Genomic DNA, 24,691 nt, shown 5'->3' with positions numbered 1-24,691 from the left:
GAGGAGCAGTGTATTATGTTGAACTGTTGATACACTGAGCGTCGAAGCTATTAGACGATCACATCACACACATATAGGCTATAGTATTTGGAACCTTCTGTGATTAATGCAGTTCTCATCTGGCACAGTGTGCGCCGTTTAAAACAACTGGTGGTGTGTGTGCGTGTGTGTGTGTGTGTGTGTGTGTGTGTGTGTGTGTGTGTGTGTGTGTGTGTGTGTGTGTGTGTGTGTGTGTGTGTGTGTGTAATTATAAGTAAGTAATTGTGTTATTCAACTCGACATGTCCTGGTGAAATACAGATTGATACAGTAGTCCTGTGATGTAATGAGGAAAAGCAGAATAATCACAGTAATGATATAATAATATCCTACATTTATATAGCGCTTTTCCAAGTACCCTAAATATGCTTTGCAGGCCGGGAGGATTATTAGGAAAGAAGAACACTAAGAAAAGGATAAGACTATAAGGCATATCGTCAATAGAAGCTGTGCGCTGATGAGAGGAGGGTACTATGGGCACTTCACTGGTAGTTTATTGGGGAGTGCATTCCACAGGGTTGGGGGGCAGCTAAAGCAAAAAGGCTCTATCGTAGCCCCAGGTATACGTTATACTTGGTCCTGCAGGGGACCTCAAGGAGGTTATTGTTGTCACCATGCAGACCTGAGGGAGCGGGAGGGGACATGGCGCTTGAGGGGGGATTGAGAGGTATATGTGGGCCTGCATTATTCCATGCACACCTCATAGAATAGAGTGTGCGTGCGAGAGAGAGAGAGAGAGAGTGTGTGTCTGTGTGTGTGTGTGTGTGTGTGTGTGTGTGTGTGTGTGTGTGTGTGTGTGTGTGTGTGTGTGTGTGTGTGTGTGTGTGAGAGAAAAACAAAGATATAGAGATCATGACAGAGAAACGGGGAGAAAAATGTGTGAAATTGTCAAGGGGAACATATTTGCATTATTCATTTGTATGTCATAGTTAAAGTGCACATGTAAAAAATAATATGTATTACAATTCTATAGCCATTACACTAAGGAAAGACTATAAGTCAGGTATTCATCATTATGCCGACCGTATAATGATGGGGAATGCAATAATGCATGCAGAGAAGTTTTTGTGCTTTTTCCATTCGTAGAAGGTTTGGCGAACCTTTTCTCTATAACGTCAGGTCTAAAAAGCGCTATAGGTTATACGTTTATCTTACGGTACATTATGCAAACCTATAATCATCAGCCTATGTGTATTGATGAGGTTTATATAGGAAGCCATTGTGTCGTACACTCCACTTATACTAGCAGTATATATAAGGTGAAGTTGTGGTGCAGTGGAATAATAACAGTATTCAATAAGAAAGGATTTAATTAGTGTTTAATAAAGCAACAGGCCCCGAGAGAAGCGTTGGTTGACTGTGATTTTGGACTTGCTAAGGGCCCGGGGCGTCGTTAGGCACTCTGCTTCCCCTTCGTGCCTAGCAACGCACCTGAGCTATGTGCTTACAATCAAAGGTAAACCATAAGACCTGGCACGGCTTGGTGCTTTTATAAAATGGTTACTATAGTACATATGGCAGAGTATATGAACTGGAAATCATAGACATATATTTGACTGTGTGCGCAGCCAGTTATGAGATCAAGGACTGTAAGCTCTCCGTTTTTAGAATTCAGGATGTATGATGAACTGAATAACATGACAGGGAAGTTATTAATAAACCGTCTATACTTAGTCGACTTGAGTTGGCTCTGTACTTGGTTCGGTACTTCGGTCCCTTTCCCTTTCCCTGTTTTATCGACAATAGGACGAGCAACAAGCTCGCAACAAGCTCGCAACACGTCCCCCCGTCCCCCCCCCCCCGCCCCTCCCCCCACCACAATAGGGACGCCAGGGTTCAAGTGTTTAAAAGCCAGTACCAGGAATTGAAATGGGATACTCACAAACACGCCGCTATTCAAGATTATATGCACCGAATATGTGAATCTATATCCACCTCTTACATCATTCATCTGCAACCATCCCTCCGTCTGTATAGCACAACGGCGTTGTGTGCTTTATAAATAGCTGTTTTACAAGCTCACACGTGTCTTGCTGTGAAACGGGCTATTTTCAGCACACGACACCACCGTCGTGGTGCGACAATTAATCGGAAGTGAGGTCGCAGAGGTATATAAAATCCAGACGAAACCATTCCCTGGGCCACATTATTGGCCAGGTTAATGGTTAGTATACTGGGGGGGATCCTCCTGAGGCCTTCCCAGGCCAGCGTGGAGGTATAGAGTGAATCTCCCACTCCCCCACCTAGGTCCTTGGTGGCCTGCCCTGTGGTCACCACCTCCCAGCTGGACAGGCCTTAGGAGGAATCCTCCCCAGGGAGAGGCAACCAAGAGGCCCAAAACCTCTCCAGCTGAACTGGCTTCCTTTCATTTCTTTTATTGTATTTTTTGAGTGGCGCAAGCCCCTCCTATTATGCCCAGCTTTGTGTGTTTGTGTGTATACCCCATATAGCGATGATTTGATTGGCTGAGCACCCCAGAGCGATGATTTGATTGGCTGTACGTATTTTGAGGATAAAAAGTGAGGACAGAAAAGGTTAAGACGGAAAAGTGAGGACGCAAATTGTGATTGTATGATAATAGGAGCGCCCCTCACTTCACACGGGTGTGATTTTTAATTTAGTGAGTATAGCCTACCCTAATTATTTTGTATCCCCTTCTGTGGGGCGCTATAGCCCCTCCAATGCATGGCTTTGCGAAATTACGTCATGGGCCAGCCAAGTCTATGTGAACTTTTAATGTTTGTCGAGAGCCCAATTAATATACATTTCCTGTCCCGCAAAAGTGTATGGAATTGACCTTTTTGGGGGGTAAATTGTGCCAGCCAAGTCTATGGACTTTAATGTTTGTTTCTGATAAACTGTGATGTAATTTGTGCCAGCCAACTCTATGGACTTTAATATTGGTTTATTAGGGTAATGACAACGTAAGGCGTCATTTGGCTGATGTTTGTTTCTGATAAATCGTGATGTAATTTGTGCCAGCCAACTCTTCTATGGACTTTAATATTTGTTTATTCGGGTAATGACAACGTATAGGCGCCATCTGGGCCGATGTACATACATACATACATACGTACTTGCCCTCGCTGCGCCCCCTCACTTTTTTCTCTCCTCCGGTGTTAGTTGTTTATGCCAATCTATTTGCCACTGCTGCTGTACCCTACTGGCTCATCTGCCAGCCAGGAGCCCCCTGAGGAGCCCCCCACTGGAGGAGTACATGCAGAGACAAATACCCCCCCCGCCAGCCAAGGCTTCCTTCCTCCAACAAGGGCAGTTGTGTTCATTAAAGACACTTGGCCAAACCGGATGCACCACAGGTGGATTGAAAAGCCCCAGATGGGCAGGTATACTTCACCTCCTGTGGGGCTTTGCACCACCCGAGCAACACCCCGACTGTGTGCTCCACCCCCCTGCAGGCCTAGTGCACCACCACCACCACCACCACCACCACCCGAGCACGCCCCGACATGTGTGCTCCTTTCTCCGCAAAGGAGCAGCAGTGTGTCTCTCTATATACTCCGAGAGGAGCCTCTCTCTCTCTCTCACGGATGGCTGAGCTTCTCTTATTCCACTGAGGTTGTGATTGTTTATGTGCAGCGTGTGTCTCTCTCTCTCTCTCTCTCTCTGCACATGAGAGCACCGGCGTAGCCACGTGTGGTGCCCCCTGTGCCACCTGACGACTCGCAGCTGGCATGTACCCAAAATGGAATCACGTTTGACTTATGGGTATATATAACAACGTTTAGTTCAAAAACGAAATCTATCGTGGTCTAATTCCATTTTAAATAAATTCTGAATTGTTTTGGTTAAAAAACAACTACTGTATATCCACAGCACAGCATGACTACAATTTACAATTCAAGCATTTAGCAGACGCTCTTAATCCAGAGCGATTTACAGTAAGCAAGAACAAAACCCGGTAATGCAACCACCGTGGGAGACAATCTGTGTAAACAATTCAATGCCTGCCTGCAACTCGTGCTAGGATATCGTTGTTTGCTGTCGAGCATTTTCTAATCTAGACCTACAAACTTGGACGTTTTGAGCTTGTGTAGATCTGCATATTTATTTTATTTTTTATTAATATAGTATAAAGTCAGCTTGTATGAGGTTTCCACCAGACAGAGACGATATACTCTATACTTGCTAGTTCATCAAATTAGATTTTTTTAGTTTTAGTTTTATGAGGGGCTCCTTTATTCAGCTATTAGTGTAGATTTTCGTCTTACTCAAATTGACAATGAACGGAGAATGATGTACGATGATAAGGGTGCCCCTCACTTCACACGGGTGTGATTTTTTAAATATTTACTAGATGAATGTTTTGATAACATTACCATTTTTGTTTGACATAGGATACAGTATAGTCTCATATGAACAGTATATTCATAAATAAATGTGAATATAACCGTGATCCTTCCTGGCTGGACATTCCTCCCTCGGGGTAGGAGAACCTTACGCTGTGTATATGTAATCAATACACCAATTAGATTTCCTATTTTGTAGACCGTAATGATCCCTAATGCTAAAAATGTAGCTTTTATATTCAGCCTTCAGTTTTGTTTGTTTTTAATCGATGCGTGTGCGCGTGCGTGCGTGCTCCTGAAAGACCTTCGGGGGGGTGTTACTGTACCTCTGATCTTTACACTTAAGCTATACGGCCGCCCCTAATGTGATATTCATTCAAGATGTATTTATTCTCGGGGACACGGTGGCGCAGTCGGTAGCGCTGTCGCCTCACAGCGAGAAGGTCCTGGCTTTGAATCCCACTGGGGACGCTGTGGGCTGCTGGGGTCATCGGCGTCCATATATATACCCTAGGGGTGGGGTTGGCGTTTAAAGGGCCTTTCTGTGTGGAGGAGGGAGATGGAAACTCCCCCCTTGTCGTCGGGTAAAAATAAGTGGCTTGGACTCCTCATGCATAGAAGGAAGCATGAGGTCAGTCCACTGCTGTAAAATACATCTACTATACTCTACTATTACTGTTGAAAATTATATAAATTAATTGGGGGAAAAAATAAAAAGGCATTTGCAAATGTTGCAAATATGAACCAAGGCAAATTGTGGAGCACAGTGTGGAGACCTGTTTTTGTTAAGGATACCAGAGTGGTTAATCAATGTAGTCTCTCGGGAAAAGAGGACACTGTTTTCCCTTTATTTTTTGACGATGGGTTCTCAGATTGACCTCAATCTGTATCTATGTGTTAGCGGGCTACAAGCAGATCTACAGATCTTTATAATATAAATAATTAAACTAATTTAACAAATAATGATAGTAACCTTGGTAGAGCTAATGTGGATGTTGAGAACCCAGCCGATGCAAACACCCAAAGCATTTTCATCTTGCGCTGTTGACCATTAGATGACCACCCCACCTCCCTATAACTGTGTGTGTGTGTGTGTGTGTGTGTGTGTGTGTGCGTGCGCGTGTGCGTGTGTGTGTCGTTGCTGTCGAGCAGAAACCTTTTATTTACATCACTTTTTGTGTTCTCTCATGAATTTAAAAGTCCAATGACACGCCCCGAAAATATCACTATGATAATGTACATTCTGAAAATGCAACGGTCTGAAAACCCACGCGACGGGGGCGCACTGAGCACTGGCTACTATAGGCTTATAGGGTTAGGGTTATAGGCTAGTCATTTGGATGGCAGATTTGCATTCATACTGGATAAATATGGCATTATAAAAAAGCATGAATGTGTTTTTAGTGTAACTGTTGCATTATCCCAATATCACACTCTAATCCCACTCCCGCGGTCTCTCCTCTGGCACCCGCACTCATCTCCTTGGCTCGAGGTGCCTTGTCCCCGGCCAGAATTCAGTGCCTTGTCCCCGGCCAGAATTCAGTGCCTTGTCCCCGGCCAGAATTCAGTGCCTTGTCCCCGGGCAGAATTCAGTGCCTTGTCCCCGGCCAGAATTCAGTGCCTTGTCCCCGGGCAGAATTCAGTGCCTTGTCCCCGGCCAGAATTCAGTGCCTTGTCCCCGGCCAGAATTCAGTGCCTTGTCCCCGGCCAGAATTCAGTGCCTTGTCCCCGGCCAGAATTCAGTGCCTTGTCCCCGGGCCAGAATTCAACCTCACATAGCGTAGTGTTTCTCATAAGTTCAATAAATGAGCATAAACAAACTATTTCACATGGACAATGTGGGTAAAACTAAGATGTTTGAGGGCAAACATACTTATATTACACCAGGTATAGTTTCCAGGAAGCAATCTGATTGTTGGAATAGCTCTCTATACCCGTGCTTCAAACGAGCATCACCAGCACCAACACCCAATCAAAACATGAATAAAATCACACCAGTGTGAAGTGAGGGGCGCTCTTATCGTCATACATCATCTCATTCTGGGCCAATCACAATTTGCCCCCTCACTTTTCCGCCTTATGTGTATGTACTTTGCTCAGCCAATCAAATAATCGCTATGGGGGTGATCAGCGAATCACAAGCCATTGTTTGTGTTCACAAGCTGCGGGCATATAGGGTTAAGGTGTTATTTCAGTGGTAGTGGATGGAGACAAAGGATTTTTTTGTCCAACCAAGAAACGGAACAACCACGGTCGTCTTTCTCCATGTCGGAGGTTCGTGTCTCTCTAGAGGTCTATATTACTCCAATAGACCCCCAGAATGCGGTTATAATATGCAAATATGTCTTCCTGGTGTATATATACTGTCACGATCAGAGTCAGAGGTGTGTAGGACCCAAGCGCAGGACAAAGGCAGAGGATGAGGCAGACACAAGGCAGGTCGAGTGCACGGTGGTTTATTAACCAAAAACCAGGTACAGGAACAAACACAGGAAACACGAGGAAACTAGGGAATACTAGGAGCAAGAAATAACACTGGGACTAGGAATATACAAGGAACCACGAGGAGCTAGAAATCACTGACAACAATTTACGAACCAACAAGGAACTGAAAACACAAGGGCATACTTATAGACATGAGATAACTAGACACAGGTGAACAAAACTCAAAATCAAGACAGGGATTGGCTGGGGGACTAAGAGGACACAGGTGGAAAACAAAGACTAATCACAATACAGGTTAGACAAGGCAGGAACAGAACTACAGGGGCAGACAGGATGGCACAAAACAATACTACAAAATAAAAGGTACACAATAAACCATAACATGTCACGTACCGTGACATATACAATTTGCGTCCTCACTTTTGTCTTCAATGTTAGCGATTAACGCCCCTCAAAACCAGCTGTGATGGGCTGTACCCGCAGGCAGTGGTTACTACTATAGCTAAGCTAGGTGTTTACACGGGACATTTTCGGTCGTAGTGGCTACATCTGTCATAAAAAATGGAATACCTTAGTTTTAATGGTATAATCGCAACATTACACTCGAGGATGTGCATTACCGCCATCAACTCATTCGCCGCCAATTGCACCTTTTGACGCCTTCTGGTCTGAAGTCCCGCAGCATGCCGATTGCGCCTTTTCACGCCTTTTCATGCCCTTTTTTAATATCAATTGGTCGGAGGAGCCGTATAAATACAGTAGGGAAAAATACAATATGCCCCAGACTGCTGCGTGACCTCACCGCAACATGTACTTGATGTACAGTATCATAGTGTTATGATTCCGGGCTGTGTCATGCCCCCTTTCAAGGGACACTTTTAATACATGTTAATGACGTTGAGAAGATTTAGAACACTTTCCTGGGGGGGGGGGTCTTTATGTGTGTAATATGTGGTTTTAGATATTTTAGAGTTTTGCAGTGAGCCCGGTGTCTCAGTGACATGCAAATCCCTTGACAAAATCCCTTGACCCTTGACCTTGGCACCTACGGACGGCTGCAATTCGAAACTGGCCGCCGTAAAATCTGAATCGCCCTCCCTCGCCCTCCCCCCACCCACCCACCCACCCACCCACGCCTTTTCCCCTCACTGTTTATGTTTCTTTTCCCTTTTTTACCTCCTTTATGATGAATTCCCGTTCTGCTCTTTGGCTTTATAGAAGTGTATATTTGTACGTCTCTAAATGTTTTGATGAATTGAACAAGGTGGGCCCTCTTGTAAACAAGTGTAATGCTTTATTGGGTCGTCCACTCACAGTTAACAGCTAGTCTTATATATATATATATATACTGTATATATATATATATACACACACACGCGCACACACACACACACACACACACACACACACACACACACACACACACACACACACACACACACACACACACTGGGCACACTGCATATATATATATATATATATATATATATATATACACATACATATATACACACACACACACACACACACACACACACACAGAGACATGCGCACACACGCGCACACACACACACACGCACACGCACACGCACACGCACACACACACACACACACACACACACACACACACACACACACACACACACACACACACACAGTTATTAACGACCACGGGTTGAGAAATTGTGTGCTGCTCATGTGTGTTCTTGAGTTTGTAGATTGGCCATTTCTCAATAGTGCTTTAAGTTATTGGTGATTAGTTTTATTTATTGGTTTGCTTGCAGATAACATGATTAAGAATAGAAACATTACCATTGGTCTAGTTTGTGGGTTTTCAACTGATTCTGATTGTTAACGAGGGACCACCAGGGTGGTGGTCCCTCGTTAACAATCAGAATCAGCCTTATAGAATCAACCTGGGGACCACTCACTGTAGTGTTGGGTTGGGGGATATGGGCTAAGATTAGTGCTTTTGTAACACTTGCTATGCCTCACGTGTATATACAATACACATCCCACTGTTTCTCAACCAGTGGCCCATTGACTACTAATCATTTCCTAATAATTATGACTCAACCATGCAGACAATCTGGTTACACTTCCCTCTTGAGATTGTAACTTTTTCCGTTGAATTTCTTGACCTCCAACTTGTCAATAAATGACTACATGGACGCTCATCATAGGTCAGTGGTTCCCAAAGTTGGGTCCGGGGACCCCCCCAGGGGTCCTTGAGGGAGTTCCAGGGGGTCCCCAGCTAAATTATAGTTTGGAAACCGAATGGAGCCTTATATGGGTCTGTATAACTCTGAGAGTATACAAATGGAACCAAGTGGACGCTAACGGGTCGTCAAAAATCGGACCACCTGTTGAAAACCCCTGGTCTAGTTAGTACAATGGTTACCAAACTGGGTCTCCCAGATGATTAGCTTAATGTGCAACATTGTTCTCACTCAACAGTAAACATGCAGACCATCTAAAGTAAAAATGTAATAAACCTTTAAGACCTTTTTAATACCAAATTGTATTGGGCAAATTGTCAAATGTTACGTAAGAAAGAGGCAAATATTTTTTTTAAATGCCCGATCTACAAGCTTGGCTTTTTAAATCGTAGTGCGAGGCGTTGTTGTGAGCTTAGTTAGTTCGGCTATTTTCACAATATTTATCTGTGGAACCGAGTCAAAGGGGGGGGGGGGTCCCAGTTCAAATATGATGATTTTTTGAGGGGGTCCCCAGTTCAAATATGATGAGTTTGGGGGGTCGCAGCCTGAAATGTTTGCGGCTCCAGTGCAGACTCTAATAATAATAATAATAATAACTCAAATTTATATAGCGCTTTTCTAAATACCCAAAGCGCTTTACTATAGGAACACTAGGAACGGACTTTAATAAGAAAAGAAGAGTTTGCATGTTCTCCCCGTGTCCCCTAGGGTAGATACCCTCACAAAAACATGCAGTAATCCTGGTCTCTAAACTGCCTCCCCCTGGCCAGCCGGGGCGCCTGATGGAGGGGAAAGGAACTGGTTGGAATAACGTGTTCCTTCCACGCGCTACGTCCAACCAGGGAAACTCCCCCCTGTCAGGTGTAAAGGAGCAACTTGGACACTCAAGCATGAAGGAAGCATGAGTTAAGTCCGTTGCTCTCCCCAGGTTGGCGGAGGGTGTGTAGAGCCCAGGATCACAGTAGATGATTGACACAGGGGTGAAAAATGGGTTACAAAATCGTGGGATAAAAAATATATTAAAAAGAAAAGAAGAAAAAAAAACAAAGCAAAACATAACAGATACGACAACAGCACAGGGTTAAAAAGATAAAAGGATAAACGAGGCCTCAGCTGGGTAAAGCTATCCTGAAGAGGTGGGTTTTTTGAGTGAGGTTTTGAAGGAGAGGAGAGAGGGAGCAGCTCTGAGATGGTTAGGGAGTTCATTCCAGAGTTTGGGGGCCGAAACGAAACATAGAAGGCCCTGTCCCCCCAGGTGCGGTACTCTGTGTGCTAATGTGTATACCGGTATGCTATGTGTGCTAATGTGTATGCTGTGCCGTGCAGGATCATCCATGAAGATGGCTTCTCTGGGGACGACGTCAAGCAATACAAACCCGTGGTCTACAGCAACACCATCCAGAGCCTGGCAGCCATCCTGCGCGCCATGGACTCCCTGGGCATCGAGTTCGGAGACAAGGACAGAAAGGTCAGTCATAGTGTGTTCTTGGACGGGTTTAATGCTGTCGCAACTCTTCAATTAAAGTGGACGTCAAAAGGCCCTGCATGGGCTCACATCGTTTGAGTTAGCCAAGGAATTCATGCATTTAACCACTTAAACCCGATACTTATTTGACTGGATTCCCCAAAGACTATTTTGAATTTGCTTCGGTTAAAGAAATTCAACTTTTCCAAAAAAAATGCTGGTGTTTTTTGGGCTCCCCTGTGTGTTTTCTATCCCCACAAATACGCAATTTTGAACAATCTCTCGTCATATAGGGGCTTTTATGGAAATTGCTCTCAGGAACGGCTCAACTGATTTGGACGTATGCGTGGTGTCATCTGTAGGGTTACTTTGTATAATTCCTCCCCCTCTTCAGTCTTCAGTTCCAAATATGCATTTCCACTTTGTTTACAATGTCCGCCATTGTTGATTTGCCAAGCTGGCATGGAATGGAAACAACCCTGGGTTTTATCTAACATCAGTAAACGACTCAAAGATAAAAAATAATTTGCATATCAGCGCCCCCATCACCTCAGAACATTGTGGTACTGCAGCTAAAACAGCTTCAGAAGCAAAAAATAAATGCCATGGGCTGGTTATTACTGGTTAGTCAGGGGATATTAATAAAATCTGGGAATACATTTTTTACAAAGAACTTTCTTCACCAATGTGTTTATAAAGGTGTCTACTAACATATCCCACATTGGTTTCTATTCAACCAGCCTATAGGGGAATCTTTGACAGCTGCTGAAAGTTGGGGTACCTTACAACCATTATAAGGCAACATGTTCTAAATGTCATTATGCTTTAAGTAGCGTCAGCTAGGTCAGCACATTTGGGCATATTTTTGGGCAAGTGGCTATATAGCCAAACTAGGGGGTCTATGGCCAAATTAGGGTGTTTTCATGATTCTGAATCCATTCCAAGCATTTGTTTTGCACGAAAAACACTCCTGTGACAAATGTGATGAGGTCAGCACATTAGGGCACATTCGGGCAAGTGTCTAAGGAGTGTTTTTCGTGCAAAACGAATGCTTGGAATGGGTTCAGAATCATGAACGCCCCCTAGTCACATGCTACTTAAAGCATAGTGAAATTTAGAACATTTTGCCTTATAGGCTAATGGTTGTGTGGTACCCCAACTTTCAGCAGCTGTAAAAAATGCCCCTAGGGTGGTTGAATAGAAACCAATGTGGGATATGTTAGTAGACACCTGATTGGTTAGTCGTTGCGACCGGGTTTTTTTCCCCCGACCAATGACAAAGCTTCTAGGAACATCTTTGAATGCAGATTGCGGCCCCTAGATGTGTCACAGAGACTAATCTTTTTTGGGAGCGTTCTACCCATTGCTGGCTGTCTGAATACAAAAATAAATAAAAAGGTCATTAAAATGTTGACATAATTATTATTGCTTATAGCATAAGCTTTAAGGGAAATGACTGAATATAACCTTTAAATTAGCCAATCTTCAAAGTTCACAAAGCATCACATTGCTACGCCTTCTCCTGAGCTTATCTGGCAAACAGCCACCCCCCCCCCCCCCCCCAGAAGTTAGAGTTCAAACAGTTAACACCTTTCAACCCGCTGTCCCTATTGTGTGTTCTTTATCATTAAGGGTGGACATTATATATATAACGACGTGAGCTTGTAGATCATCTGTTTCTCTATCAACAAAGTATTTAGGACTTAAGGGTGCGTGTGCGTGTGCGTGTGCGTGTGTGTGTGTGTGTGTGTGTGTGTGTGTGTGTGTGTGTGTGTGTGTGTGTCCAGGCGGACGCTAAGCTGATTAATGACGTGGTCACTCGCATGGAGGACACAGAGCCCTACTCTGCGGAGCTGCTGACCGCCATGAAGAACGTCTGGACCGACAGTGGACTCAAGGAGTGCTTCAGCCGCGCCCGAGAATACCAGCTCAATGACTCCGCCCAGTAGTGAGTGATAATAGTGATGCAATGGCTTTTTTTGGGGGCATTTTATTTTGAAGTTTCACTCTGAAACGGAAAGCTGTGTGTTTTTTTAAACCAATCAGAGCGTCGTATCCCTTCAGGCCATGGGATGTGTAGCTCCGCTCCATGCGCGACGCGTGCAAAGGAAGCGCGTGCAGTTTGTTTGTTTACAAAGTCACGGGGAGACAGGCAGCAAAGCTTGTGGCTTATTTCTTAACCTATAATGTTTTCGGATGAATATTTTAGCATGCTTGATTACGTTTAAAATAAGTAAATAAGTCTGTCTGGATGTTATCTTGAATGAGATTAAAGGTGCATTTTATTGTTATGTTCCGTGCCCATCATCATATGATATGATTACGGTCTGAAAGTGTGAGAAACGTATTTTTCATTTCACCACGCCTTTAAAAACGGAGTAGTTCTGTAATCAAAACCAGCTGTGGGAAGTGAATGAAATCAAGCTTAGTGGAATCAAGCAAGTGGGACTCTATACACATCATTACCTTTTCGTTCAGAGGAAGTAATTACAATTGGATGTTTATGGACTTTTGATACACAGCAATGGAAAATGTCCCATTGTTTTGGCATAGATTGTTGGGTATCCCTATGTGATGACCATGGATATGATGGACATTTCCCTACGTCTTTAAGTAAAAGTGATACTGCAATATGGACTGTACTCTGTTATAAGTAAAAGTCCGGAATTGGAGTAAAAGTAAAAATGTTGGACCTGAAATGTAGTGGAATGGAATGGAATGTAGTGAAGTAAACGTATTGGAAATAGGAAATACTCAAATATAGTACTCAAGTACAGTACTTAAGTAAATGTACTTACTTTCCACCACTGCAACTCACATTGTGTGCAGTAAACCAGTGGCATTTACATGACATGACATGTTCATGTCAAGGACCTTCAGATTGTGCCAGGGACCCCCAGAAGAGAAGATTTATGTAAAGAAAATCCAAAATTATTCTGGATTTTCCAAACCTTTAGCAATATATATTATTGCAGAGCGGTGAAGTGACGTGCTGTGAGCTTGTAGTTCTGCTATTTTTAAAGTGGTTAAAATGATTGTGACACTATTATTAATTAGCTGGGGACCCCCTGGAATCCCCCCCAAGGACCCCTGGGCGTCCCCAGACCCCACTTTGAGAAACAATGCAGTAAACTGCAAAAGAAACACGTAATTCTATCAATCAATTTTTATTTAAAATATAAAACTAAACTCACGTGAAATCTTCAAAAAGGACTAGGAATACCTATGTTAATCACTTATTAATAAATCATACCTCTTATCAACTATTAATCTAATAAAACTAGTCCATACCCGTTTGGTGATATGACGATATTCTTCTATTTCCTGGATGTTTACGGGCACATCCATGAATATATTCGAGTAGGTTAATATATATATATATATATATATATATATTAACCTACTTACACATGGCCGTGGCTCAGCGGTCCTCACAATTTGAGCAAAGAATATCTGCCACTTATACATAACGGGTGTTCCCTGTGGCCCACCCGTTATGCGATGCTCACCCAATCACAGCGCAGAATGGTACACCTTCCAATCACAACGGCCAATCACAGTGACAATTTCCGTCCAATTTCAGCTGGAGACTAAAGTGATTGGTCTCCAGCCACTGAGGAGAAGGGGGAAATGTCATTATGAGTGTTGCGCAATGTCTGATGACATTTCTCTATCTGCCATTTATATTTAATAACGGGTGTCCCCTGTGGCACACTTATTATGAGATGCTCAGCCAATGGTACACCTTCTAGCCAATCACAGCGGCCAACCTCAGCACACATTTTTGGCTCCATACACAAGCATTTTTTCTGCGCCTCAAATTTAGGCTCAAAAAAGTATCATATGATTGGACAATTGGACAATATACAGTGACATCACAATATGTACTGTATTATATGGCCTATAGAGCGTCGCAGTCCCGCCCCGTTCATTTTCCTCATAGACTTTTCAAAAAGTATTTATTTAAAGACGTTTACGCCACGGGACAAAGCCAACTCCTGTCGTGACAAATCATGACAACAAACACAATGTTTTGGGCCAAACAAAGACGGCAGGTTACAACACTTTTTCTGTTGTTTTTCTTCTTTGTAATTCTTTGTTTGGTCCAAAATATTGTGTTTGTTGTCATGACTTTTCACGACAAAAGTTGGCTTCGTACGACAGCTTATAAGGTCTTTAAATAAATACGTTTCGAAATGCCTATGGGGAAAAATGCACTGGGAATCATTTCCTGGGCCTGGCGTCGTCATGAAAGGGGGCGGGACTGCGGCGCTCCATAGGCAACCACACTCCCCACTAATTCATTCAGTTCAGCCTCAATTCCTGCCACTAAGGACAGCAACTATACTCACTGCACAATATCAGAAGGTTTTGCAATGTGATCTGAGCATGTCGTGTGTGTGTGTGTGTGTGTGTGTGTGTGCGTGTGTTCAGCTATCTGGACAGTCTAGAGCGTATCGGATCACCGGATTACCAGCCCACAGAGCAGGACATCCTGCGAACCAGAGTGAAGACCACCGGCATCGTCGAGACCCACTTCACCTTCAAGAACCTACACTTCAGGTACTGAACTAATAGAGCACGTTATCTCCCAGCCCTGGCTCCAGGCCAACGCATATGGCGCTAGTAAACGTGCCAGAGAAATCCGTGTTATAAGCTTACAACTAAGACAGGTCTCTTCCGCCCGCCCCGGAAGTGATAGCCCTCCATATTTGAGCCACTTTATCATTCTATAATAATATCATAATATTATGCATCGATGCGCGGCGGATTCACTTTCTTAGCGTGATCAGAGTTTAGAGTTTTATATGGTCTCAAAGATCGTGGACTATTAAGCGTGCGCGCGGTGGCCGTGTGCGCGTCGGATCCGTGTGGAGGCTGTCTGAGTAAAAGCTAAAAAGATTAATAATTATACCGGTAATAATATTTTTAACCGGTGTATTATAAATGACATTAAAGAAAGACTTTGTGCTAAGGTACTGGAGGGTTTATAACCTACACAGGTCTTGTGTGCCGTGTCGGTTAGGGATGGGACGATAATGATAATACATTTGCATGTCATGATTTTTGTCGCAAAGATAATTGCGATTAACAATGTTAATCTGCTTAAAACTTAAAATGCCACTTTTGTTAACCACTTGAGCCCCCAGCATTTCTATTCTGGGGGGGGAACGTTCACCTTGCCGACAGAAATGAACAAAATGTTAATGGTTAACCGTTTTCACAGTTTTTTTGTGGGTTATATACAGTATACCTAGGTCCAATATGGTAACTTAGGCCTGCTTTAATGCATTTTGATGTTTGATAGGACCATTTCTGTGCCAGTCCTTTTATAGCGCACTTAGATTTTGATATTAGATGTGTCAGTATCTTCTGTGCACAGATCAATAGCATGGAAGCATATTTTTGGAGGCAGGCTGGCTCAAGTGTTTACATGAGCGAAGGGTTTTTGAGAACACGGGGGATAAGAGCACGAGGCCTTATGATTGTGTTTGAAGTGGATGAAGATGGAGAAGATGGAAGATGGGGCAAAATCCTGGTGAATTATTCTTTGGTGGACAAATGGACAACAACAACAAGACCCAACAATATAGTTACATTACACATGGATGGTTTGTGATGAACTGCACTCAGAACTCATCTGTTGTGCTCTTGTATGTTGATGTGTCACCCAGCTATATGGTGGGAAAATACATTGCTGAACTACTTGAAAGCCACATTATTCTTAACCCATTCTGACCTGAGATCAGATTCTAAAAATGTCTTCTACTGTACATCCTGACAGTTTTCCATTCTGACCCGAGATCAGATTCTAAAAATGTCTTCTACGTCAGTCGTTCTTCGATTTTTCAAAAATAGCAGACCCACAAGCTCGTAGCGCGACACTCGGTGGCACGCTATGAGCTTGTAGATCTGCTATTTTTAAATAGCTAAAGCATAACATAGTGCTAACACCAAAAGGAGTGAGTAGTGAGCACTGAGAAGTACTGAGAAGTAGCCTACTTATTATACGTTTACTCTTGAAACTTGCACTTTTACTTGTGATACTTAAATACAATTTAACACCGGATACTTTACTTGAGTACATCAGTGAGGTGTATTTTCTTATGGGTGACTTACTCAAAAAAAAAATGTATTTACCCGCATTTGGGTTCTTGTAGCAGTGTTTTGACTGCAAATGAAGCACTGGTGGGTGGGTGAGTGAGGGACATATTCCTCATGAATTTTCAGCTCAACATCAGCTAATTCATCATAGTGTATCCATTATACGATTAATTGTGAGCGGCGTTTTTATGATTATCGTCCCATCCCTATTGTCGCTATATATACGGTAGCTCCAGACAACATCAGCTCATGTTGTCAGAAACTAACTCGTCCCACGATTTGTAGGTTTTCTATAGCGGTGAAAATTAGGGCGAGGTCACGCGCACCCATCCGCCTGAGTGACAGCAAACTGCTGTGCGAGTGCTGGCGCTTTGGCATGGGGGGTTCAGATCAACATAATGGAATGAATTCTGTACTGGCCATATATGGAGCATGTCTTGTAGTCCAGGAACCGAAGGCGGATTTTTTGGCTGAACGTGGTTTCGTCAGATACAGTTTTCTTTCTCAAACTGATTCTTGTAGCTTTGGGGTCACCTCTTAAGAATTCAAGAGGGTGCCCAGTGATATCCCTTGGGCATTTTTAATTATTAACCCCTTAATGCCCAAAACCTTAAATGCCCAAAATAGTTTTATGGCATTTCCTGCAAAACACTCAAATTTGCTCAAAAGTGTTTATGAATTGTGGATATGCACAATCTATTTGATTTATGAGTAATGCATTGTTAATTAAATAATGTAAATGAACCCCTTCGTGTCCGAAAACCCCAAATTCTATAAAATATATCGTTTGAGATTTATTTATTTTTATTAGCACAAATCTGCTTTCTACAATCTGTGTTAGTGAAACTGTAGCATATTTCTTTTCAGGTGGTTGCATATTATTCACCTTTGCAGGCCATCCATCCTGAGCATTTTGGACCAAACATCCACAGAAGATTTCCCACAAAAATAGGGTTGTGAGATTTCATGCAAAGATCAAACCATTACATTTAAAATGTTATATACATTTGAGTTAGATTTATTGAGCAACGTATCGGTCGTCAGACCTTCATCAGGCATCCACATAACTGGAACTTTCTCAGTTCCGGTTATCCGACGCGCCTGTCCATTGTAGGTGTGCAAAAGGACCTATAACTCATGCCCTGTTTGAACTATACTACAGCAAGGAAACGCCATTGCACATATGCATCTCCTTATGAGGAACAATGTGGCACGTGACCCTATGACCTCTGTTCTTTAGATCTCCCACCATTTTGAATTATATACCCAGTAGGGAAAAGTTGAGCATTGCAGTTTTATGAATGAATGATTATTCTTCTCTCTCTCTCTCTCCCTCCACCTCAACTCCAACCCCATGCTGGGTCGGTTAGAGACACTAGGCTGGACATTGTTGAGGAATGAACCTTGATGGGACTGCATTGGATACAGCACAAAACCAAGCAGCCGGTGCTTGACACCAGGGGCTGTATTTTGCGTGTCTTAAGTACCAGGTCTTATTCCCTAACTTGAGTAAACTAAAGACCTGGAGGCGTGATCAATGCCATTTGGCTATTCTGAGTGGCCAAAGAGCATTGATCACGCCTCCAGGTCTTTAGTTTACTCAAGTTAGGGAATAAGACCTGGTACTTAAGACACGCAAAATACAGCCCCAGGGCTGTTATTAAGCTCGGCTGTCAATATACCGAAATAACATACTTCACCATTGACCAAGCTGCAGAATCTTCAGAAGCATTCAACCAATAGGTGTTCCATCGCGCTCGTTCGAAGCACAGCTGGATGCCTACTTCAACTAATTGAAACGACCTTGTTGCAATAATGACTCACGCCTGCTGTAATGGGTTCAAAAATGGATACATAATTACAATTCAGCGTCAGTCACTCAGCTTTTAAGCTTTTCTTTTCTACCTTTCTATACGATAGCTCGTTGTCTTGTTAGAGCCCACTGCAGTGGCGTCCGATCCGAACTTACCTGGGATGGCTTAGAAACTTCTAAGCCAACATTATCCGGTTTGTAAAGCCAGATGATGAGGTCAGATCAACATATGGAATGTCAGAACAGGTCAGCTCCATATATGGAGATCCTAAGGGTGGCAGCAGGGGCAGTGTCTTAAGTGTACAGGGTTTGATGAGGTCTGGCCATATATGGAGCGTGTCTTGAGTGTACAGGGTTTGATGAGGCCAGATCAACATATGACATGTCAGAACAGGTCAGCTCCATATATGGAGATCTAAGGGTGGCAGCGGGGGCACTGGGCAGTGTCTTGAGTGTACATGGTTTAATGAGGTCAGATCAACATATGGAATGAATTCTGTATTGGCCAATATAGGGGGCGTGTCACGGTGTGGCGGACGGACTGACTGACAGGTTTAGCAGGTTTTCATAGTAAACTGCGCTATTAACCACTTCAGTCATTTGTGAGCTTGTAGATCTGCTATTTTCAAATGATTTGATTTTATACATTTTGAAAACATGAAATGGAAAGATTTGTGCACAACGATTTATTTTACTTTTGGCATTTAAGCACATTTTTACGTCAACACCTTATGTACATTTATCCAAGTGAATTCTGAATATCAGACGTGTATACTTGTAACAGAGTATTCCTGCATTGTAGCGTTGATACGTTACTTCCAATGGTTTTCTATAATAATAACGCATGTCCAACCCCTCTCTCTCTCTCTCTCTCTCCCGTCAGGTTATTTGACGTGGGAGGTCAGAGGTCAGAACGGAAGAAGTGGATCCACTGCTTTGAAGACGTGACGGCCATTATTTTCTGCGTGGCGCTGAGTGGCTACGACCAAGTACTCCACGAGGACGAAACGACCGTGAGTCTCAGTCCTAGTACCTTTTTTTTGCGTGGTGGCATGTTGACGTGAACCATAGCGTCCCTATAACACGGATTTGAACATGTCTTTATAGGGGGAAAACATTTCAAACCTTTTCAAAACACGTTGCGAACTTTTGCACCGCAATGCGCTGTGAGCATAGACCGTAAACAAGAAGATCTATACTATAAATGCACCAAGTCTCTGTCTATGTGTAAATCCACGTAACTCGGGAACCGTTCGCCCCACCGAATTCGACACACGCGCTCTCCACGTCACCCCAGTGTCGAGTCGGGTGGCGGCGGACCCACGGTTGTCCAGAAACGCCACAAAAGGCCAGCTCTCTCTCTGCCTGGGGTCTGGACACGTGACCCCTTGACCGTGACAGGGTCCATATGTGGAGCTGGCAACACACAACACTCCATATCTGGGCATGCCTGACAAAGAACAAAGAACATATATATGGGCGTGAAAGGGACACAGACATAATATCTGGGTGGGGCCATGCATTACCAACTTGCATCGTTCCAAGTAGGCCTGCAGTGCCCAACAGGCACCGCTGCAGAGGCCCCACAGGGCACCGCTGTAGTTGTACCTTAAAGGGACACCCTTTTTGCAAAAAAAGATATGTTAATGACGTTTAGAAGCTTTAGATCACTTTCCTGGGGGTATTTATGTGTGTAATATGTGGTTTTAGATATTTTAGATTGTAGCAGTGAGCCTGTTGTCTCTGATGTCATGGACACTGGTCTCACTACCTCCCTGGACTACAATTCCCATAATTCTTTGGTGCACTGCTCCTCCTTGTGGATAGGGGGGAGAGCTGTCTTACTGAGACAACATGTAGTCCAGGAAGGAAGTGAGCCCAGTGTCCATGACATCAGAGACAACAGGCTCACTGCTACAATCTAAAATATCTAAAACCACATATTACACACATAAAGACCCCCAGGAAAGTGTTCTAAAGCTCCTAAACGTCATTAACATGTATTTTTTTGCAAAAAGGGTGAAGTGTCCCTTTAATGGGCTTTCTGTAGTCGTGTTACAGTCTCTAGTCATGGTGCACTGGGGGAGAGGAGAGCGGGCTCTCCATTGGCTGTATAGGGTCGAGTCTCCCATTGGCTTAGAGGCCAGCCAATCATGATGAAAATATCGCCACTGGACCATGTGACTAGACCATGTGACTAGATCACTAGACCAAGTCCGATCATTGTCCGGTCAGCTCGGCAAGCTGATAAAAATATGGATATATTTATATACATACCCTACTTTATCATTAATTTGACCATAATTTACTAAACCCATATCATGATAATTTAAAAAAAATAAACTGCTTCAAAAAAAACTAGCAATTGAAAAAACAAAGTATTTATGAAAATGTTTACTAAAGGTGATAAAACTAATATAACTATAAACGTCTGGCCAAAACCACATTCACTTGAATGGTTTAAAAAAAACGCTTCTGCTGGACCATCAATGCATGCTAATAATGACTTGTAAAGGTGCTGTAGACGACATTTAGCCATGCGCTGAATGGCATAAGGTGCACCAGCCTTACTGAGCGTCCGTACAAACATATACACGCTGAACACACGCACCTGAGGGTGCACTAGTGACTCTTAAAGACACGAGACGAGAGGAGTAGGACAGAGGCGCTGTGTCCTCCCGTTGGAGGCTCCTCAGTGGCAGGTGAGCCGGTAGTTATCCTAGTGACAGACTAAGATGACTAAATTCTTAGGAAAAAATATGTGAAAAATAGTTGGCTACTAATTAAAATAAATGGTATATGCGGTGTGGTTTTGAGCTTGCAGATCTGCTACTTTGGATGCTTTTTGTGTGACGCTACGTAGTATGATCAATGAGGGCATTGGTTTACGAAAAAACACAACAATATCTTAACTTTAAACGTCGGCACCCTTTTGCAAAACACCACCCTCACTGTTCCTGTGCTGTTCACCACTGAGTCACTGTTGTCCCTGTGCTGTTCACCACTGAGTCACTGTTGTCTCTGTGCTGTTCACCACTCTCACTGTTGTCCCTGTGCTTTTTTTCCCCCGGGCAGAACCGCATGCATGAGTCTCTCATGCTCTTCGACTCCATCTGCAACAACAAGTTCTTCATCGACACCTCCATCATTCTCTTCCTCAACAAGAAGGATCTGTTCAGCGAGAAGATCAAGAAGTCTCCCTTGACTATCTGTTTTCCTGAATACACAGGTGAGTTTCAAAGCCCCCGTTTACAGCATACACCAGTGGTTCTCAACCTTTTTCATATTATTTATGAAGCGCATGAAGCATTATTTATTGAGCATGTGAGCCACGGAGCCACCGCTTGATGGCGTTTTTAGACCCTCAGACTAAAAACGAAAGAAAAGTTTCTTATGGTTTTTTAAGATCACAATTCCATGCTGTATTGATGTTGGTACCATTAGGAGAGATTAACAGGCAAACGTTGATCCACATAACAATTCTTCTACATTCTCTGGACCCTTTTTGCGCTCTCTCAAGAGTTAAATATCTAAGGGTCCATTATGGTTACCAACTCTCTCCATCATTTAGCTGGGGACCACCTTGAACCCCCTCAAGGACCACTGGTTGAAAAGCACTGGTATATGCCGTTGTATATAACACCATGTAGGCTACATTAACATTGCAATCGATCCCTTTTTTTTAAACAAGTAGCATTAAAAGTAATAATAATAATAATAATAATAATAAGCCAATATTTCATCAAATTTGCATTGTATACATGTATTGTACTGGTTGACAGACGGTATGGAATGAAGGTATTGCAGATACAATTGAGCATGGGTGTCGTGATTAGCTCAGCAGTCGAGATTTCGGTAGTTGCGAGACGGGTGTCGGGTTTCGATTGGAGCTCCAAGTATTAAACACAATTCTTAAGGCGACTTTGTTGTTTTCCCATCTCAGGTTAAACTACAGCAGGGTAAACATGGCGGGCTAGTAAATGCTTTCACGCGAACACATCTGTTATTAATCTTATTGGCCACAGCTGTGTTGCTTACATCACTGTGTATTATAAGCTCAGACTTATGCAGCCTTTTTTTTGTGTGTGTTTTGTTTCTTTTATCTTATCCTGCATTAGTTTTTTTAAGCTGAACCAGAATACAACCCGCCCCAAAACCAGCCTAAGCTTTCATTCATAAAACCAGGAAAAGGCGCCTGTGTCATTTTAGATTTTAGCGTTCAAAAATAGCAGATGCGCAAGCTCGCAGTGCGTCACGCAAGTGCGTCACTTCGTGCCGCGCTGTGCACTTGCACATCTGCTATCTTTGGACATTTTGGAAGAAAATTTGAAAGGGTGAGAACTACCGATTTAGAGGGCATCTGTAGAATTAGCCTTAGGTCTTAAAAGGGCTCTGACACGACCCGAAGATACCATATTATGATACTGTACATCTGTACATCACGTCACGTGGTCTCAGCGACAACAGCCTGAAAACTCCACTCCGCCGCTCCGCCTCGTCTCGCACACGCGCTACTCGTTAGCAATGTTAGGCTAGCGACATATGCCGTCGACGTAGTGGCTAAATATGGCATTCAAGAATGATGGATTTCTATCGAATATCTTAGTTATAATGACATTTAAGGGGGGGGGGGGTTTGTAAGGATAACTGTTGCAATATCACACGCAGTCTCCCCATCGTCACCAAGCCCCCCTGTGTCCCCACTCTAAAACCCAGGCTAAAAGTTCATGCTCACAGTACCGGCTGAGAGACCCCTGAGGGCGCAGCAGACCCAGGGAGACGAAAGGCTTCCCTCTGTGGTGGGCGGGGGTATTGTAACGCGTGACGTCATCATATAACATTTTATTTAATCAGATTGCCGGATTACCCCCCCTTTTTTTTTGCATGTCATAAGGTCTGTAATGGATTAAGATGGCACAAACAGACAGATACTGGCGTTGTCGTGTGTCCTTTTGGCGCTTCATCTCTCTCTCTCTCTCTTTTTCTGTGTGTGTGTGTGTGTGTGTGTGTGTGTGTGTGTGTGCACCCTATGGTTGTGCCTGGGACACAAGCTTGTACATCTATCTGGAAACCCCTTATTTGTTTATTTACTGTACATTTGCTAAGAGAGTGTGCTGTGTGTGGAACGAGCTTAATTTTTCTTATTTATTTTTTTGCTATGATATCCTAACCACCCCCCCCCCACACCCCCCTCTCTCTTCTTCCTTTTCTTTGTTTCTTGGAGAAGAAAAAAAAACAACACGATGGGAACTATGTACCCAAACTAATTTCACCCACCTGTTTACTTTGACTGTGACGTAAGTGTATAACCATAAGTGGGTGCGGTGCGCACGCTGACATGCGCAAAAATCTCACGCGTTGCGTCGTGCTTGCGGTTATGGGGTTATAGGTTAAGGGTAAGAGAGGGTGTCAGACTTATATAATGACTGTCGGGACTGTTAGTATGTCGGAAGAACTTATTATTATGCCCTGTATACCCGACAATAACGATGATTGTGATTCTTGTGTGTGTCCCCTCCCACCACCACCACCAGGTGCTAACACTTACGACGACGCCACCGCATACATCCAGGTCCAGTTTGAGAGCAAGAACCGCTCCCCCAACAAGGAGATCTACTGTCACCTGACGTGCGCCACGGACACGGAGAACGTCCAGGTGGTGTTCGACGCCGTCACCGACATCATTATCGCAAACAACCTCAGAGGGTGTGGCTTATATTGAGGGCCCGCGGCAGTCTAAAAAAAAAGCACAGGAGGGGTTGTTGGTTGTCACGGTTGAGACGTATGAGGTGTTAATAATAATGATAATTTTGATGATACTAAATAACAAAAAAAAAAAAAAGAGCGAGAGAAAAAAAAAACCCACAAAAAAAATTAAATAAAAACGCATAACTATGTAAATCTAACACATGTCCGAGTGGACCCAAAGAGCTGCAGTCAGACACCACCACCACCACCACCACGCTGGATTCTTATTGGTTTCCCCCCCTGTTCCCTAATTTAATTTCATAATACAATCCGATTTTTTTTTTTTTTTTTGATTTTTTTAATGTGTTTTTAATTGAATGTTTCATGTTCTGTTTGCTGATTGCACCGACAACTGGGATAGATATGAAGCTGGATTAGGGTTATAGGCACCAAGGGGGGTTATATTTAGCGCTGAGGCTGCCCCTCATCTTCTTCCGCAAAAAAGATTTGCGAGTGACATACGCGGCAACGTCCCGTTGGCCCGCCACGAGCTGGGAATATAGTCCCATCCTTTTAATGTGACATTTCGATCGGCGAAACCTTTTTCCGAT

At 43.4% G+C, this 24,691-nt stretch overlaps 1 protein-coding gene across 1 annotated transcript in view; it reads left to right on the top strand.

The window, feature by feature from the left end:
* The window catches only part of LOC308316159 (guanine nucleotide-binding protein G(o) subunit alpha-like), a 26,816-nt gene extending 2,125 nt beyond the window's left edge, over positions 1-24,691 (top strand). Inside the window, exons 3-8 of the mRNA XM_080764594.1 lie at positions 10,336-10,477; positions 12,262-12,422; positions 14,909-15,037; positions 19,276-19,405; positions 21,468-21,621; positions 23,927-24,691. Of these exons, the coding sequence (XP_080620720.1) occupies positions 10,336-10,477; positions 12,262-12,422; positions 14,909-15,037; positions 19,276-19,405; positions 21,468-21,621; positions 23,927-24,114 (904 nt within the window). The 3' untranslated portion in view covers positions 24,115-24,691. The remainder of the gene's footprint in view (positions 1-10,335; positions 10,478-12,261; positions 12,423-14,908; positions 15,038-19,275; positions 19,406-21,467; positions 21,622-23,926) is intronic.

This window comes from Protomyctophum bolini (assembly GCF_963924005.1).
Source record: "Protomyctophum bolini genome assembly, chromosome: 1".
Taxonomy (NCBI): domain Eukaryota; kingdom Metazoa; phylum Chordata; class Actinopteri; order Myctophiformes; family Myctophidae; genus Protomyctophum; species Protomyctophum bolini.
The sequence above is the reverse complement of the archived record's forward strand: the minus strand, read 5'-3'. Positions and strand labels throughout refer to the sequence as shown.